The sequence below is a fragment of the Podarcis melisellensis genome (assembly GCF_964234715.1).
Source record: "Podarcis melisellensis genome assembly, chromosome: 5".
In the NCBI taxonomy this organism is placed as follows: Eukaryota; Metazoa; Chordata; class Lepidosauria; order Squamata; family Lacertidae; genus Podarcis; species Podarcis melisellensis.
The window spans coordinates 41,344,670-41,362,107 of NC_138537.1; the positions used below are offsets into that span (position 1 = coordinate 41,344,670).

At 45.5% G+C, this 17,438-nt stretch overlaps 1 protein-coding gene across 2 annotated transcripts in view; it reads left to right on the plus strand.

Moving 5' to 3' along the window:
• Positions 1-15,337, plus strand: part of ENTPD1 (ectonucleoside triphosphate diphosphohydrolase 1) — a 33,646-nt gene extending 18,309 nt beyond the window's left edge. The window contains exons 1-10 of one of the 2 annotated variants that reach the window (XM_081911484.1): positions 4,121-4,301; positions 4,993-5,117; positions 6,226-6,343; positions 6,475-6,625; positions 7,985-8,144; positions 8,943-9,179; positions 10,171-10,431; positions 12,150-12,257; positions 13,190-13,327; positions 14,179-15,337. In XM_081911484.1, coding sequence (XP_081767610.1) covers positions 5,034-5,117; positions 6,226-6,343; positions 6,475-6,625; positions 7,985-8,144; positions 8,943-9,179; positions 10,171-10,431; positions 12,150-12,257; positions 13,190-13,327; positions 14,179-14,385 — 1,464 coding nt within the window. In that variant the 5' untranslated portion in view covers positions 4,121-4,301; positions 4,993-5,033 and the 3' untranslated portion in view covers positions 14,386-15,337. Of the gene's footprint in view, positions 1-4,120; positions 4,302-4,992; positions 5,118-6,225; positions 6,344-6,474; positions 6,626-7,984; positions 8,145-8,942; positions 9,180-10,170; positions 10,432-12,149; positions 12,258-13,189; positions 13,328-14,178 lie in introns of those variants that run through there. The other variant, XM_081911483.1, reaches the window with a different exon arrangement.
• Positions 15,338-17,438: the final 2,101 nt, after the last annotated feature.

The window sequence follows — 17,438 nt, forward strand, 5'->3', positions numbered from 1 at the left end:
GTATGTCCGTGTGTGGGGTCGTATCTTAGCTGTTCCTTCACTATAGAAACGGGTGCAGCCTCACAGCTTGGAATTGCAGCCTGCCCGTCATATTCTGCTTACGCACCATACATTTCAAGCTCAAAACTTCCCTCAAAGCACCCTGGGAACTTTAGTAAATTACAGCGCCCGAGGAGCCTTTGCAGGAAGCTGTGTGCTGTAAATGTATGGAATGCACGAGGCAGGAAGGATGAGCAAGGGTGTTCTGTTTAACACTAACCTCAGCTTTTTCTCACCTGCACTTGGTCTCCAAATGTTCAAAATCCTTCAGTTTCTCAAGGTTTTCTATCAGGAGAAGTTGATGTTTTATTCATTTTACTCCTGAGAATTTCAGGCTACAATATGTTTCCCACCTGAAGGGAAGAGGAAAATGAAGGTCAATGGTTTCAGTGGAGCCCTGAGCACAAGCTTGTGCCTTAGCATCAGAAACAGAGAAGGTGATGCATGAATAATAATTTGTTGTTGTTTAGTCGTGTCCGACTCTTCATGACCCCATGGACCAGACCACACCAGGCACTCCTGTCTTCCACTGCCTCCCGCAGTTTTGTCAAACTCATGCTGGTAGCTTCGAGAACACTGTCCAACCATCTCGTCCTCTGTCGTCCCCTTCTCCTTGTGCCCTCTATCTTTCCCAAAATCAGGGTCTTTTCCAGGGAGTCTTCTGTTCTCATGAGGTGGCCAAAGTATTGGAGCCTCAGCTTCACGATCTGTCCTTCCAGTGAGCACTCAGGGCTGATTTCCTTAAGAATGGATACGTTTGATCTTCTTGCAATCCATGGGACTCTCAAGAGTCTCCTCCAGCGCCATAATTGTACCCTACCCACCTGACTGGGTTTCCCCAGCCACTCTGGGTGGCTTCCAACAGATATAGGAACACATAAGCTCTACTGTCAGGGGCAATATGCCTTTGAACATCAGCTGCTGGTAATCACAAGTTAGGAGAGCACTCAGGTCCTGCTTGCCAGCTTCCCATAGGCACCTGACTGTGAGAACGGAGCGCTGGACTAGGTGGGTCTGATCCTACAAGGAACATCTTACGCAGTGTTCTTAAGCTCTGCATTGAGAGCATAGCTCCAAGTACTTGCATATCACAAAGTGGGGTTCGGAGAAGAATGTAAATAAGAAAACATGCATGCAAATGCTTTATCTCAGGAACAATGGCTTCAATACAGTTTTTCAGCTGAAAAACTACTGGTGAAATAATACTGATTCGAGAACACTCAAAACCCTGTGCCTTCTTTACAGATTGGTATAGCTTAATTTTCTATGCAGATGGAAAGCATGTAGGCAGGAGACCTTGTTTCCTTTTATGGAATGATAGCTAGAGGTTCCCTGCTTGCTGCGTTTCTTTGTGAGATATCTGCACGTTCATATTTGGTGCGATTGTAATGAGATCTCTCTGCTGATACTGTTTGTAAAAGGAACAAAATGAGCTGTAAGTCTGCCTTCGGTTCTGTTAATGTTACTGTTTGTTAAATGAAACTGAATATATATATATATATATTTAATAACTCTTGAGAGTGTGTTGAACTGTGATCTGATCGTAAAAGGGATTGTTCTGCTTCTGTTATATTTTCATATTCATCCAGGTGCTTATCTTCGAATCATCAGAGCAAACGTAAGCACTAACTTAATTTGAACAAAAGTGGAAGGCTGCTCACCAAATTACTTTCGCGGTGGACCTACCATTTTATTTCTAATGTTGTATGTCCTGTATGTTCCTGTAATTTTTTATACTACAAATGTTATCCCACTTTTGTCATGTTATAGAGCAAGCCCCTCCAGACAGCAATAATATTGTAATACTGGGGATTCTTAGCAGAAAAACTAATATAGGAGAACATTGTGTGGATGGGCCAGTATAAACCCTCCACTAATGCACTATAATTGCACCAGTGACGTGTTTCAGAATACACACAGACACACACAAACCCCACACACATTTGGAAGGGCCCTGACTCTCTGCTCAGTTAATTTGGTGATTCCAGCCAGCTGGATGCAGCCAGACAGGGAGTGTTGATGTGCAACTGCGGCACTTAAGCCACTTCCTCCTTCTCCTCCACCCCACAGGCCCAATGCCCAGTTTCCTCCTATTCTGTTGGACAGCCAAGGAGGTGGCTTTCCGCCACCCTGGGATTTCCCTTTGCTCTGGAGTCCTCTGATTTAATCATCCCGTTTCCCAGCCTTTCGAGGCATCGTTACCATGCTAATTGCCATCCCCGGCCAGCACCACGCAGCTCCAAGGACAAGAATAGATTCCACCCCTGTTCTCAGTGGGGTGTGTGTGTCAAAGGGGTGGGTGGGAAGGAAGACACTGGGAAGCATTGTACTCTCCTTCAAAGGGTTTAAATTTAGTTGCCTTATTTGTTGCTACAAATCACCTCAGCCAGGGGCCTCAAATGCTGCCTGCTTGGCAAAATGCTGCACCGTGAACCTTGGTTTCGAAAATGAGAGATGCTTAGCTTGAGCTGACCTGGAAATCCTGCCCTTTGTGTCGGATGTGTGGGGGTTAGTTAATGGTTATAAAGGCACCTCAGAGGTCCTCAAGTCCAACTCTCTTTCAGTGCAGGAAAGAGGCCCTTCAACCATACCTAGAGGCTCTCTCTTCTTTTATTATTTAGCACATGCTGAATCTTGACTTTGTAATATTGCTGGGTCTAAGTTATGGCTAATATAAAACCCAGGTACTCCAAACCAACAGAGGTGGCTCTGATACCTTTAGGATAACAAATGGGAACTTATTTCAGTCTTCCCTCTCTCAGCCTGGTAACATATGCATGTTATTTTTTATCTTTTTTTCTCAAAGGACTTCTGCTTCTGTATGATAATCTTGAAGCCTATATATTGTACTCTCACCATTGCTTTGTGTAGCAAGGCATTCCAGATAACCAGGATTAGCTTGCAATCCTATATCACAGCCTTCTTCAACCTGATGCCCTCCAGTCCCAAGCATAGCTGTCAACTTTTCCCTTTTCTTGCAAGGAATCCTATTCGGAATAAGGGAATTTCTCTTTAAAAAAGGATAAAGTTGACAGCTATGGTCCCAAGTATCTGGAGGCCAGTTGGTTGCAGAAGGCAGTCAGCTCCATTGCAGTCAGCTCCATTGAACTCAATGGAACTGTGTAGACAGATGTAGATTTGCACTATGAGTTTCCTTTGGATGAAAGAGCACTGGGGGAAATGGTGGCATACAGTACTTGCTTCATTTACAAAAATGCATGCATGGTATAAGCAAGCAGGAGGCACTCCTATGAGGTGGGAGCTCCTTCCATGGTTATTCGTCTTCAGGAAGGCATCTCATCGCTCTTCCTGTCTCTTTGCCTCCATGTTCAATAGATTTGCTCCAAATGAGCACTAAAGAGTAGTTTTCCCAGGGGAAGCAGCAGGAGAAGAGGAAGTGTGGATAAGCCCACCGTAATCAGACAGCAAACTCATAACCAAAGCTTTTTAAAGCCAACTGACACCACCTTCCTCTTTTGTTGATGGTTTCTATTTTCAACTTTTATTTCCTATTTCCTCTTTGCTAGCTAGCAAAACAATATGCTTGGTATCTAAGGTTGCAACAGCATGCTCTAACAGCCAGTATTTTGCAAGTGGGTTAAAATAAATTATACTTATTAAATATACCACACACCAGTTGTTCTACTGCAGGGGTAGCCATATTGTGCCCTTCAGATGTTATGGACTACTACAGCATACATTGGTCACGCTGGCTGAGGATTATGGGAGTTGTAGTCCACAACGTGGAAGAGGTTGCATTGTCTACTCCTGTTCTATTGCATTAAAGCTCTAACTCTGCCATTGTGTACAACAGGACAACTGCACTGACTTCAGACTTGCTGGCAGGAGAAGGAGGAAAGGAGAATCATTCTTCCCATCTTTAGGCTTGTCCTTAAAGGAAGATTCTAATAAGTCTGAAGTATACTTATAAATAAAGTATTTTATTTATAAACACTTTATAAATAAAGTGTTAAGTTAATAAAGCATAACCATTTAACTTATGGATTTTCAAAAACCCATGACTTGACAGTGCTGCATTCACTGAATGTGCTTCAGTCCCTGAAAGACATTCTGGCAGAATCTGCATCCATTTCAAATTGTTGGCAGCAGTGTAATCAGACTGGAGAGCCCAGAACTGATTTGTTGTGGAATTTTAGAACTCCAGGAATAGCTTCTGCAGAAACACAGAGACCAAAAATAAAAGCAGAGCCGGGGAGGCTTGTGCAGCTGGGCAGAGATCTAGCATCTGGACTAGCAGCGGGGTGAGTGGCAGCTGATTCCTGGCCAGCTTTGCCGCGCTGTGTTCCAGCGTCAAAGAGGAATGGGATTGCTTCCTTTTCTGTAGCTGCATCAGATCAGGCAGTGACAATCAGCCTTGCGGTATAGCTGGCGAAAGGGTGGGGAAAGTGCAGGAAATTGTGGCTAAAATTATCAAGGGGATGGAACAATTTCCTTATCAATAAATATTACAATGTGCGGGGGTTCTTTAGTTTAGAAGAAAATGGTGAGCAAGGAGGACCACCAAAAGAGGTGCATAAAAGGGGTGTGGGAAAAGTGGGTAGAGATAAGTTTTTCTCCAGCTCTCAATAATACTGAAACCCAAGGTCATCCAGTGTAGCGGAATGGTGGGGGATTCAGGAAAGACAAAAGAAAATGCTTCTTCATATATCACCTAGTTAGGCTTCAGAATCCTCTCTCGCAAGATGTGGTGATGGCCACTAAATTAGACGTGCTGTAAAAGAGGATTAGATTCATAGATCCCCAGTTGCAGTGGGGACCATGAATGGGAATGGTGCTCATTTGCCACTTGCTTGCTGGCTTCCTGCAGGCATCTGGTGCCACTGTAGGAAAGCAGGTTGCTGAACCTGATGGGCCTTTGACTGTCCTGATCCAAGAGAGGCGTTCTTATGCTGTGTGGTTTGTAATGCTGTCTTCACTTTGCTGCGATTGCAGGTGCCAAGCTGTGCAAGCGTTTCCATCCAAAATATGCTGCCATGGGATTTCTTTTAATAGTGGCTATAATTGCTTTAATCACTGTGGCTGTCACGCAGAACAGTTCTGCCACCAAGAACAGGAAGGTAAGTCACAGGAGAGCCTCCTGCGGAAGCAGTGTGAATGGTTTAGGCCAGTGATTCCCTGCACTAGTGCAGCATGGGAAGGGCTAATGGGAAAATTGAAGCATGTTGGATGCATCTACTGCTCGCTGTGCATGTTGGAACAGAAATAATCTCTCCCTTTCTCCGCCAGTTTACCGGTAGTGGCAACATTTTGAGGGAGGGAGCAAGGATACACTAGGGTTCTCTTATGCTATCCATTCTGCAGCTCCAGGGCAATCCCAGAAGGTTCATCATTGCCCACAAAGTATGCTTCCTCACCTGGGTCCTGACTGCCTAGGCAAAGAGGAGGGTGGGTTACCTGGAAGCAACTTTGAATAATACAACCTGCATTTGCAAGAAGGATACCTGGTCCATTCTTCTTATGGGTGATCTGCGAAAAGATATATGTATTTTTCAGAACAGAAGAGTAAAGAGTGCCTTCAAATTTAAGCAAAAACGAAACACTTTTGCTCCAGGTTTCAAAGGTTTAGGAAGCACTGGCTTGAATACTTGAGCTACAAGATACCATGACTCTTCGTGCTCCCTCCCTGCTGTGCTTTTATGGTCTGGTTGATTCATCTTTTCTACCAAACATCTCTGCTGCCCTGTTCCCATGTCAAGTCAAATACCTTCCTATTGGGCACAATACAAAAAACCATTAGTGATAATGTTAGTAATTCCTGCACAGCCTGCTGAGGGTAAAATTAGGTCCAGAGACAGGTGTGTCTTTAAAAACCTACCGTGGCTTCTCATTTTAGGCCTGAACATCTTACATTCAGCGCAGATGGGCGTATGTCTGAAACCACAATCAAGAATTTATAAAAGGTCCCAGTTTTGAGTAAAGGCCATATTTGCACATCTGAAGGATGCAAATGACTTGAATCTAATTTATTTGCAAATACAACATTGATTGCAAAAAGATAGGAAATGAGAGGGATATGTTTGCTTAAAACACACACACACACGGCTTTTATGGTAGCTAGGAGAAACAAATCATAATTAAGTGCTTAAACAGAAATGCGTCTCCATCACATCTTCCCAATATGCTGAGTTTTGCTGAGCAAAAATTGTGGTTTTGTTTCTTCTGCAGTATGGGATTGTGCTGGATGCTGGTTCTTCTCACACTAACTTGTATGTATATGAATGGCCGGCAGAGAAGGAGAATGACACGGGAGTTGTGCAGCAGGTGCATGTCTGTGAAGTGGATGGTAAGAAAGTGGGAAAGTTGGGGCTAATAGGATGTTGAAATGATAGTAGAGTGAAGAGGTTGGAACACAGCACGCTCAGGAAAACACCAGACTAAAACTAGCTGACAAAAGTTCTGCGTTTTCTCTCCCAGGTCCAGGAATCTCAGGCTATGCTGACCGTGTGGGAGAAGTTGGTGTCCCCCTAAGGCACTGCATGGATAAGGCAAAGGAAATAGTACCAAAAGAGAAACACCCAGAGACGCCAGTTTACTTGGGGGCAACAGCTGGCATGCGGCTGCTGAGGTACCAAAGGAGGATACAATCTGCGCTCTTTGAAATATCATGTTCTCTAGGGGTGAAATTGCAAATGACAGTTTTCAAAGGTTTCTTTGGAGTTGACAGGGATACTCAAACTTGGCCCAGTTTGTCTTTTCTTCCTCTCACCCCTGGGAAGATTTAGTTACATACTGGCACCGCACAGTGTCTGCATTTCACAAACATGTCATTGCTGCATTCAGTCCCTTGTTGTTTGGTCCATATATAGTGGTACCTCGGGTTACAAACACCTCAAGTTACAAACACTTCGGGTTACAGACTCTGCTAACCTGGAAGTAGTACCTTGGGTTAAGAACTTTACCTCAGGATGAGAACAGAAATTGCGTAGCGGTGGCGTGGCAGCAGTGGGAGGCCCCATTAGCTAAAATGGTACTTCAGGTTAAGAACGGTTTCAGGTTAAGAATGGACCTCCGGAATGAATTAAGTTTGTAACCAGAGGTACCATTGTAGATGACAGTTCAAACCGGGACATGTATCTCTGCCTGGACATACTGATGCAAAGTGCCTAATTTGCTCTGTGTGCTTGGATCCCCAGCTTATAAAAGCAAGCGCAAGAAGGAGACCATCGACCATTTCTCCATTTCCTTCACTTACTATTGTACATTGTGATGCCCAGAGGTGTTGCCATAAGCTTTGGATAAATCAGGATCTCCATAATGGCCATCATTCACTCACACAGCTATTCTGTGCCCAATCCACAGTCCTAAGGCTGCAATAGTTGCGAAGATTATGAAGGTGACTTTTGCAAAGCCTCCTGGTATATCAGGTGTTCTTGGTCAGGAAGCTATGTGTGCAATAGAATGAAGGCTGCTTCTGATTATGATTACAGGGGCTTCAACTGGATGACTTTTGGGTCCCTTCCAACTCTACAAGTCTATGATTCTGTGATACATTTTCCCCCCCTGCTCCTGTTTGTAAAATCACATGGAAGTAGTATGGAAGGAGCCTGAAAAGGGCTGAAGGTGCCAGCCCTAGAGCAATGTTAGATAAGCCAGATATAAGTAAGATCTGCACCTTGCAAACCTCTCAGGTCATTCTTCATAATTTGCATGTCATATCCAAGTATCTGCTTTATCCATTGTCACAAACATGCACATCTTATATCATTTCTTGGCCACTTCCCAACATGCACTTTTAAAAAGCCAAAGAAGGAAATGGAACTATCAGACATCTGGCCTCAAGTAGCAGGGAACGCTGGCAGATTAATTTTTTTAAAATTGATGAGCTGCTCTTTGTCCAAACAGCTTCCAGGGCAGTGGTGAATGATAAAAATACAACATAATAAGACAGCACAACGTAACTCCTATCCCTCTTTTCTACATGCAGACTGGAGAATGAGAACACGGCTAAAAGGGTCCTCTCTGCAGTGGAGGAGACCCTGCGCTCATACCCCTTCCGTTTCCAGGGTGCCAGGATCCTGACTGGTGAGGAAGAAGGTGCCTATGGCTGGATCACCATTAATTACCTGCTGGGCAACTTCAAAGAGGTAACATGCCATGCCAGAAAGGAAACACAGCTCCCTGAAGCTTGGCCATGCTTACTTCCATTTTAATAGTGATGACTCCTTAAAGCAGGGATGGCAAAACTTGGGGCCAAGGGCTGCATGCACCCCACAAGCTCATTTCATGGCGGTGGCAGAGGAGGGGGGAGGATGGAAGTGGCAGAGAGAGAAGGAAAGGGATAGCTCATCCCTTTTGACTCTGGCACCTGCCCACCAAGCAGCAGATATCCCTCAAAAGATTGCCCCTAAAGGATCATGGCTCTTGTAAACAAAACAAAACAAAACACTCTAGTGCCATCCAAATCACCAAAACAATTGTTAAGTATGGAATATAATGCATTGCTGCAAAAATGACAAAGCAACTTGTGCTGCTTTTTAAAGATGGACAGATTGACTGTGGCACATGCTTTTGTTGACGAGAGGCCTGAATAAATGGGCTTCAATCTTTAAGGTGCCACAAGACTCTTTGCTGAAATACATATTGCTAGCATGCTGAGTTAAGAAGTCTACAACCTGCCCCACCCTCCCGCAATTTAAACAAACTATTGTTGGCCTTCCCATACTGTATCTCATACTTGAATGATCCTTGGTTTCTCCCAACATGTCTATTCCTTACTAACCCACCTCTTGCCTGTGCTAGCACACCTCTAACCATCTGATTCTCCTGACTCCATGCTTCCATTTTCCTGGGTCACATCCTGTGCTGCATTTCCCACAAGATGGGTCTTCTGTCCCTTGACAAGCTCATGCAGCTTCCTCCCACCTGGTGTGCTCTTTTTGCAGTCTATCTGGCCAAAATTCCTGCCCCGCATCTTCTTCAGAACTGGAACCATAGGGGCGCTGGACCTTGGTGGAGCTTCCACACAGATCACCTTTGTACCAGACCAGGAGACACTGGAGTCACCAGCAGATACAGCAAACTTCTATCTCTACGGCAAACAGTACACTGTGTATACGCACAGCTTTCTGTGTTACGGGAAGGACCAAGCACTCCGGCTCAAGCTGCTCCAAGACGTTCTGGTAAGTTTGGGGTGACTCTTAAGCTGCATGCTCAGCTTCCAAGTCTGTTGTGTCCAGCTTTCATCAATCTGAAGATTATTCTGGTTGCACTTGTACTAAACCAGGAGCAAGTGGAGCAGGGTGGCAGCAAGGTCAAAGCTATACAGGAACATTAAGAGGAACAGCAGACTGACTCGCGCTGTCAACCAAAGCAGCCCTGTCCCACTGCACCTACGACTTCTTCACTTAACAACTTTCATTGGTGTGGGGAACCTTGTCCAGCTGCTGGGTCAGATCCTACCTCCCCCATACTCCTTGGGCCACTTTGGCATCTTTCTGAATTCAGGCGACAAGTTTAAAGGGCCTTGTTCTCAGCACCAATCAGCTGATTGCTGCAGACGCTCGGTCCCACTTTGCCTGTTTACCTGTAAATGGACATTCTTCCTCTGCAGGCTAGAAAAACTATCTGCAGAGCTTCTCTACAAAGGACACATGTCCACCTCAAGGTGGAATCCAAACAGCATCTGCCAACTTTAAAGGGGTATGCAGTCAGCTCCATTCAGTGCTGTTAGAGAGCCTCAGTTTCCAAGGGATAATCAGGAATGCCATGTAAGCTCCTGATTGCTCCTTTGCAGCCACAAGTTTACCTGCCCATGCCAGACATCACAAATGTGGGGCAGATGAGTGTGGTTTGGGGGAAATAGCCTTGCAGGTCAAATTAGGATCCCTGCTGGCTGAAACTAGCTCCTAGTCCAGAGGTTCCCAATGGCTGACCTACATGCATGTTTTTCAATATTTTTCCTGACATATTTCTTTCTGGCCATCCATTGGTGTTTTTGTTTTGTTAACTTGGTAATAAAGTAAAAAAGCAAAAGCAAATATAGTAACAATATGGATATTACTTGCTGTGAGCCCATTCCTGCCTAGATCCAGGTTTTTCATTGTCTTCTGTCATAACTAGTTTCCAGTGTGTGTAACTACCCATCCACCCTTTTTCTTCTTTCCACTGCAGGGCTCATCGAGTAGCAGAATCAGAGACCCATGTTTCCACCAAGGATATGAGAGGACTCTTAATATTTCTAACCTGTGCAAAAGCCCCTGTACAGCTCCAAACATCACCCTACCCTGCTCCTCACAGCTCCAAATTGAGGGCGATGGAGATTATGAAAAGTGCCTGACAAGCATTGAGAAAATCTTCAATACTGTCCACTGTCCTTACTCCAGCTGCTCATTTAATGGTGTTTTCTTGCCTCCAGTATCTGGGGATTTTGGGGTGAGTACATATAAGCACCTGCCTCTCTCCACCAGGCAGAAACTGGTGGCTTTACCCTGGAGGAAGGACTTTTGGCGTGCAATTTGCCTGTCCCGTTAGTGTAGGCAAAGGACAGACGGATTCTTTCACTCTTCCCCTGACATTTTGCTTGGTTTTTCTGCTAGGTGCGTCAATTTGTTATCTTCCTCTGTCTGCCACTAGGTGGCAAAGTCCAGCTGAGCTACACTTAACCATACAAGAACATGAAGGTTTCTTAAGATTTTATTAGCCCCCAGTTAAAGCAACAGATTGACTTAGCACATGGGTGGGCAAACTAAGGCCCGGGGGCCGGATCTGGCCCAATCGCCTTCTAAATCCGGCCCGCGGACGGTCCGGGAACCAGCGTGTTTTTACATGACTAGAATGTGTGCTTTTACTTAAAATGCATCTCTGGGTTATTTGTGGGGCCTGCCTGATGTTTTTACATGAGCAGAATGTGTGCTTTTATTTAGAATGCATCTCTGGGTTATTTGTGGGGCATAGGAATTCATTCATTCCCCCCTCCAAAAAAAAATATAGTCCAGCCCCCCACAAGGTCTGAGGGACAGTGGACCGGACCCCTGCTGAAAAAGTTTGCTGACCCCTGACTTATTGGCACAGAACAGCTCCATGAGCAGCAGGAGAGAAGGCCCGCTGGGCATGAAGCATGGGGAGTGTCCATGGGGTCTACTGCTATTGGATGGGATGGGAACTCACAGCGGGAAGAGGGGCTTTAGCTTAGTGGTAGAGCACATGCTTTGCATGCAGAAGGTCCCAGGTTCAGTCCCTAGCATCTCCAGGTAAAAGGAGCCTGCACCCTAGGATGTGAAAGGCAGAGCCACTGCCAGAGTAGACAATATTGAGCCAGATGAATCAGTAGTATAAGGCGGATTCCTGCCTACCCTCAGAAAATATTGGGTCATTTATGTTGGAGACAGCAAAGAACTGTTGATAATAATAGCTGATTAGTTAGTGAGCTAGAGATTACCTATCTCTTCTGCTAAACATATCCAGAGTAATGTACACAGCATAATCATGAAACCATACACATAATCATAAAACTACATGTAAAAGCAAACAACAAAGAGCATTTAAAGCACCGCCACAACCTAAAATCATCCAGGGTAGAAGGTAGAATGGCAGCAATAAGCCTAGATGTTAGGCATAAAAAGTCTTTCAAAATAAAGATGTCTTCATTTTTGGTGAGAGAGATGCACAGGAGGCAGCCCGATTGACTTTGTTTGCTAGGCCACGTGGTGTTCTGTCTATATGGAGAGCTGAGGGAGTTGTAGCCTTCTAACTTTTGCCCTGGATTAGATGAAGTGGGAGTTCATTGTCTACAACCCATAGCCAGCTACAGTGGTACCTCGGGTTATGAACTTAATTCATTCCGGAGGTCCGTTCTTAACCTGAAACCATTCTTAACCTGAGGTACCACTTTAGCTAATGAGGCCTCCTGCTGCTGCCGCCACACAATTTCTGTTCTCATCCTGAGGTAAAGTTCTTAACCCGAGGTATTACTTCCGGGTTAGCGGAGTCTGTAACCTGAGGTGTTTGTAACCTGAGGTGTTTGTAACCTGAGGTACCACTGTACATGCAAATCTCTCTCCCCAGACTAGTGAGGACTGATGGAGGCAGAGCCCTGTGCTCCATTTCATTTGCATTTTTTTGCAAACAAGTTCATTTCTTTTGTTCTTCAGGCGTTTTCTGCTTTCTACTATGTAATGAACTTTCTAAATGCGACGAAAAAGCCTATGGACCAAGTAATAGAAGAAGTAAAGAACTTCTGCTCCAAACCCTGGAATCAGGTATGTCATTTCCCCAAACCGGGAGGAATATGAATCTTGACTCTGAGGAGGTGTGGCTTCCAACTGGCATCAGTCATGGTTGGTTTGGTGGTGTGGAGCCACGCACCCAATACTAGCATTGCTGTAGCCTTCCTGGGCAGATCTGCCCTTGCCACTGCCCCAGCCCTGCCTAGGCAATTTGCAGCACTAGGGGAGTTGGGAGGGCAGCTCTTCCCCAGCACACCAGCTGCTACTGGCATTAGTGCTGCTTGATGCATCAAATCCAGAATAAAATTGGCTGTAGAAGAGAAGCCCCACAGCCTCATTTGTCCTAACACAAGATCTGCTGGATTTAAGAGCTGTATTTGCCAGTATATATACGTGTTCATGGAAGACCATCTTACTTGGCTACCAGTGATCACCAAAGAATATACACATACCAAGAGAGTGATTGCAATGTTTGTTAATTTTTGATGCTATTGTTGTGAACCCCTTTAAGCTCAATATTTGTTGCTGGAAAAGCGGAATACAGTGGTACCTCTGGTTACGTACTTAATTCATTCCGGAGGTCCGTTCTTAACCTGAAACTGTTCTTAACCTGAAGTACCACTTTAGCTAATCGGGCCTCCTGTTGCCACTGCACCGCCACTGCACGATTTCTGTTCTCATCCTGAAGCAAAGTTCTTAACCCGAGGTAATATTTCTGGGTTAGCAGAGTCTGTAACCTGAAGCGTATGTAACCCAAGGTACCACTGTACAAAGATTAAAGCAAAATCACATCTATCTTTTTATCTATCTTTCTGTTGACACACGAAAGGGAACTTCATGTAGAAACACACAGCTCGGTCATGGTTGTTCCAGGGATGGTTGTATAAATCTGAAGGGTGGAACACTTTGCTTCCAGGAAAAGGAAGATGCCTGGAAATAAACCGTCTCCCTTTCCCTCTGTCCAGGTGAAGGCTGAATTTCCTGCAGTAAAGGAGAAGTACCTGAGCGAATACTGCTTCTCAGCGACTTACATTTTCTCGCTGCTCAGCCAGAGATACAACTTCACCAAGGAGAAATGGCAGGACATCCACTTCCTGGGGAAGGTATTTTGGCATGCAGAGACAGGAGCTGGGGAATGGTGGGGGGTGGTGAGTGGGAGGGCTGGGAAGCACCCCTTCCTCATTGGTGGAGAGGGAGCTGCATACAGGCCCGCAATACCTCAAGGACCGCCTCTCCCCAAATGAACCAACCCAGACTCATTGAACATCATCTGAGACCCTTCCTCATGCGCCTCCTCTGCAAGAGGCCCGGCGGGTGGCAGCAGAAGAACAGGCCTTTTCTGTGGTGGCCTGCCATTTGTGCAATGCTTTCCCCTGGGAAGTTTGCCTGGCACCTCCAATACATAGGCAAAAACATTTCTCTTCACTAGGGGTTTGGCTGATTAGAATTCTCTTGCTTTTTAAATGTGTTTGTGGGGGGATGTGTTATTGGTTTATTTTGGGCTTTTATGTATTTTGTATTCTTCTGTTGTGAACCGCCCTGGGATCTTTGGATGAAGGGTGGTATACAAATTTAATTACCGTAATTTTTGCTCTATAAGACTCACTTTTTCCCTCCTAAAAAGTAAGGGAAATGTGTGTGCGTCTTATGGAGCGAATGCAGGCTGCGCAGCTATCCCAGAAGCCAGAGCAGCAAGAGGGATTGCTGCTTTCGCTGCACAGCGATCCCTCTTGCTGTTCTGGCTTCTGAGATTCAGAATATTTTTTTTTCTTGTTTTCCTCCTCCAAAAACTAGGTGCATCTTGTGGTCTGGTGCGTCTTATAGAGTGAAAAATATGGCAATCGTAATAAATGTGTCACTGCCCCCATTCCTCGCTTCCCTTAGGAGTTCCTCTGTGCTTTACATCTCTCCTGCTGCTAGTGACCCTTCCCTCTTCTTTTCGTATCTATTTCAGATTGGCAGCAGTGACGCCGGGTGGACTTTGGGCTACATGCTGAACCTCACCAACATGATCCCTGCGGAGCAGCCCTATACACAACCGCTGTCTCAGTCTAGCTATATAACCCTCATGGCCATCTGCTCCATTCTGGTGGTCTGCCTGCTCGTCATAGGCTACGTGAGCTATCGCAAACCAAAGTGCCTGAAAAAGGAAGTAATTTAGAACTGGGGTTGGCCTAGCCCACAGCAAAAACACAGCAAAGACCTCTAGAGCCCAGTGTTCTGCTGAAATGGCTGACTTTGTACAAGGGCCTTCTGCGCCACTCTCTCTAGCCACCGACAGATGCCAGGAGAGCAGCGTGCTTTCCTTCTGTCATCTTCCCCCATCCTGGAGATCCACCTCCCATCCTGATCCTTGGTGGGGGGAGGGGAGCTGATTGGTGTGGGGCTCACATGCCGTATGAAGAACACCTGCTTCTCTCAGGTCCACCCCTCTGTGCATTGCCTCAGCCCTAGGAACGAAACATGTGGGGGAGGGGGGGCACCAAATCAAAAAATGGCCGGCTGGACAACGCAGGGACAGATTCTAGCCTGGAAGGACCAGCTGCTCTCAGGGTTCCACATCCTCTTTTGCTCAATTGGAAATGTCAACAGTCATACATTAAAAAAACCCACCCACCTGTCACGTTCATGGCGAATCAGCTAGCACTTGCCATGTCATTTCCTGGGTAAGATCCCCTCTTCGAGACTTTTGACAAAACAGGCTGTCCACACGACTAATCGCCAGCCAGGAGAAAGCAGCGGAATGCACCCTATCCAGAGAAGGCCTCTGAGCAAAAATGTGTATTTCACAGAAATTGGTCTGTGAGAGAGGAACTCTTCCCCAAAGTGCCATGGCTGCTACCTGGGCAATAGGCCTTGTGCTGACTGGTTGACTTGCCTGCTAATTGAATGGATTAGTCAAGGTGATCCGCAGGCGGACTGTGTGGATTCTGAACACTGAGGCCTGACGTAGCACACTCCTCCTAATGCGTCCTCCTATGTCAACAGTATAGGTCTCTGGGAACAGTTAAACCCCAGCCTTGGCATCCTGGTTCAAATGAAACCAACTATTCACTTTGCACACATCTGTACAGCTCTGTATTTGTATTAAATATTAAAGATGTTTTGATTAATGCCAGTGTAATTTTCTTGTAATTTTCCAAAGGAGGTGGGATGGGATGGTGCTATTAGAAGAGAAACCAAGTGGCCTTCAGAGAAAAGGGAATGACCTCACAGTCGGAGCAGGATTTGACCATACCTGCCATAGGTGGCAAGGATTATTGTATTTATAGTTTCTCATCAAGGAGAAGAAAAGGGGTGTGGCGGTTATCTTTTTCCTGTCCCGTTGGCCAGTAATGTCATGAATCAGTGCAAAGGACTGGGAATTCAGCATCCCAGTGCTAATGCACAAAAAGGTGGTAAGATTGATTCCCGCAATTACAGGCTGAGGGCTTGTCCAGACTTCTGCTTCTCCTACTACACTCCCCCAGGAAAACCTGATCTTTACCACTAAATCGGTACAAACACCAATTGGGTTTTCTGCAGATAAATGTTTGTTCTGATTCAGCGTTAATGAGTGGGTTTTCCCAGGGAAAGCAGGGAGGCAAACAGAAAACCTCTGGTACCTGTGCCTAGAAAACATGGGCCAAGCGGAAAGCCATTTGGACCCATGCTTTCTAGGGACAGGACAAGCAGGTTGGTGAGCCCTGATTAGCTGTTTGGATGCAGCCTTAAAAAAGCAGACCATTTTTCCCCCTTGATGATTTAGAAGCTCAGTAGAAAGGCAACAACTGACTGCAGATGAACAAGCAGACTTCTGGAGAGGCAGCAGTACACTTGATGAATGCTTTATTTTATCCCATCTGATCACCAAATAAATGCAAGGTCTGAGGATCGCAGTCTCTGTCCAGTGGGTGGGTGGGTGTGGCTGGCCCTGTAGGCTCATCAAGCAGCAGCACTTCTGGGGCATGTGCTATGTGCCAGTCCCCTTCTGGATTTGAGTCCTCTGCTTCATTACCTGAAGAGAACTTGAGGTCCCTGACACTGAGTAAATCAGAGACAAGTATGTTATCTGTTGCTGTACTCAGTGATCATTTGGTATTGAGCTATCTTATCAAAGATGATGCTAAATTGTTGTTTTTTAAATATAGTAAATTTCTATTATGCATCATATTCCTTGTGCTGAATTTCACCTGACTTCTATTTTCCTGTGTCAAGTTTTCCTTTTTAGCTGTTGACCTTTGGATTCAGCAGATAAGGTATTGACTGGCAGACTGACTGAGCTTTACTCAAATGTGAAAGAGAACTATTGATTACTCCCAGAAAACAATCTCATCCATTTATCCATGACCTGGGAAGACAGCCTTTCCACTCATCCCCCACCCCACCCCATCCATATCTGGAGACTGATAGGAGTAGGGAACCAAAGTGATCTTCATTCCAGCTGAGATAGCTAAGGGAACCAAATTAATAATGATGAACAACATTGTTTAAAAGTCGTAATAAAGTTGTTTTAAACTGGCTGGCTAAACTAGGTGAGGGTAGCCAATGGGTCTCAAACCTTCAGTGAGATAGGAAGTTCCCCTGCATGTGAAGACAGGCCCTGGAAGATTTAGTGGATGAGACCAATAGTGAGTCCAATGTCTGAGAAAGTGGTTACTGCGCATGTGGTAGATGGAAGTGAGGCAGCCCATCTAGGAGAAGGAAAACTCTGATCCTTTGCTGCCTTGCGGCTATACTAATTCATGAGAAAGGCTTCAGGAGCAAACCTGGAGGAAAAATCTGTACCCATTGTCTTGCAGGACAGAAGAAAAGGCTAAGGAGTAAATCCTTTACTTCAAGGGAGACAGAGGCACAGGTACAGAATGTGCTGCCCTCTGTCCTTGGCCACATTCACTCTGCAAGGCACCTTATTTGACACCCTGTTAGTTTGCAGCTTCTTTTTTGGCATCATTAATCCATGGGGCTGTGGCATTTCAAACCGTCTGCCATACCAGGGCTTAATTTCTAAAAACAAAGATGCCAGGGCCCATGCCGGCTGTGCTTTGGAAGCCCTGCGCCTTAATCCTGAAAAAGTGGTGTGACAGGGTGCAGTTCCTCAGTGGAGATGGGGAGGCACTCTCCATGCTCAGAGGCACTTTTCTTTATAGTCCCAAGTCTCAGGTCTGGAGCTGAAAAATGGCCAAGTCCTGGCACAACTGGAGCCCTCAGCAGAAGATGCCTCAGCTCCTGAAT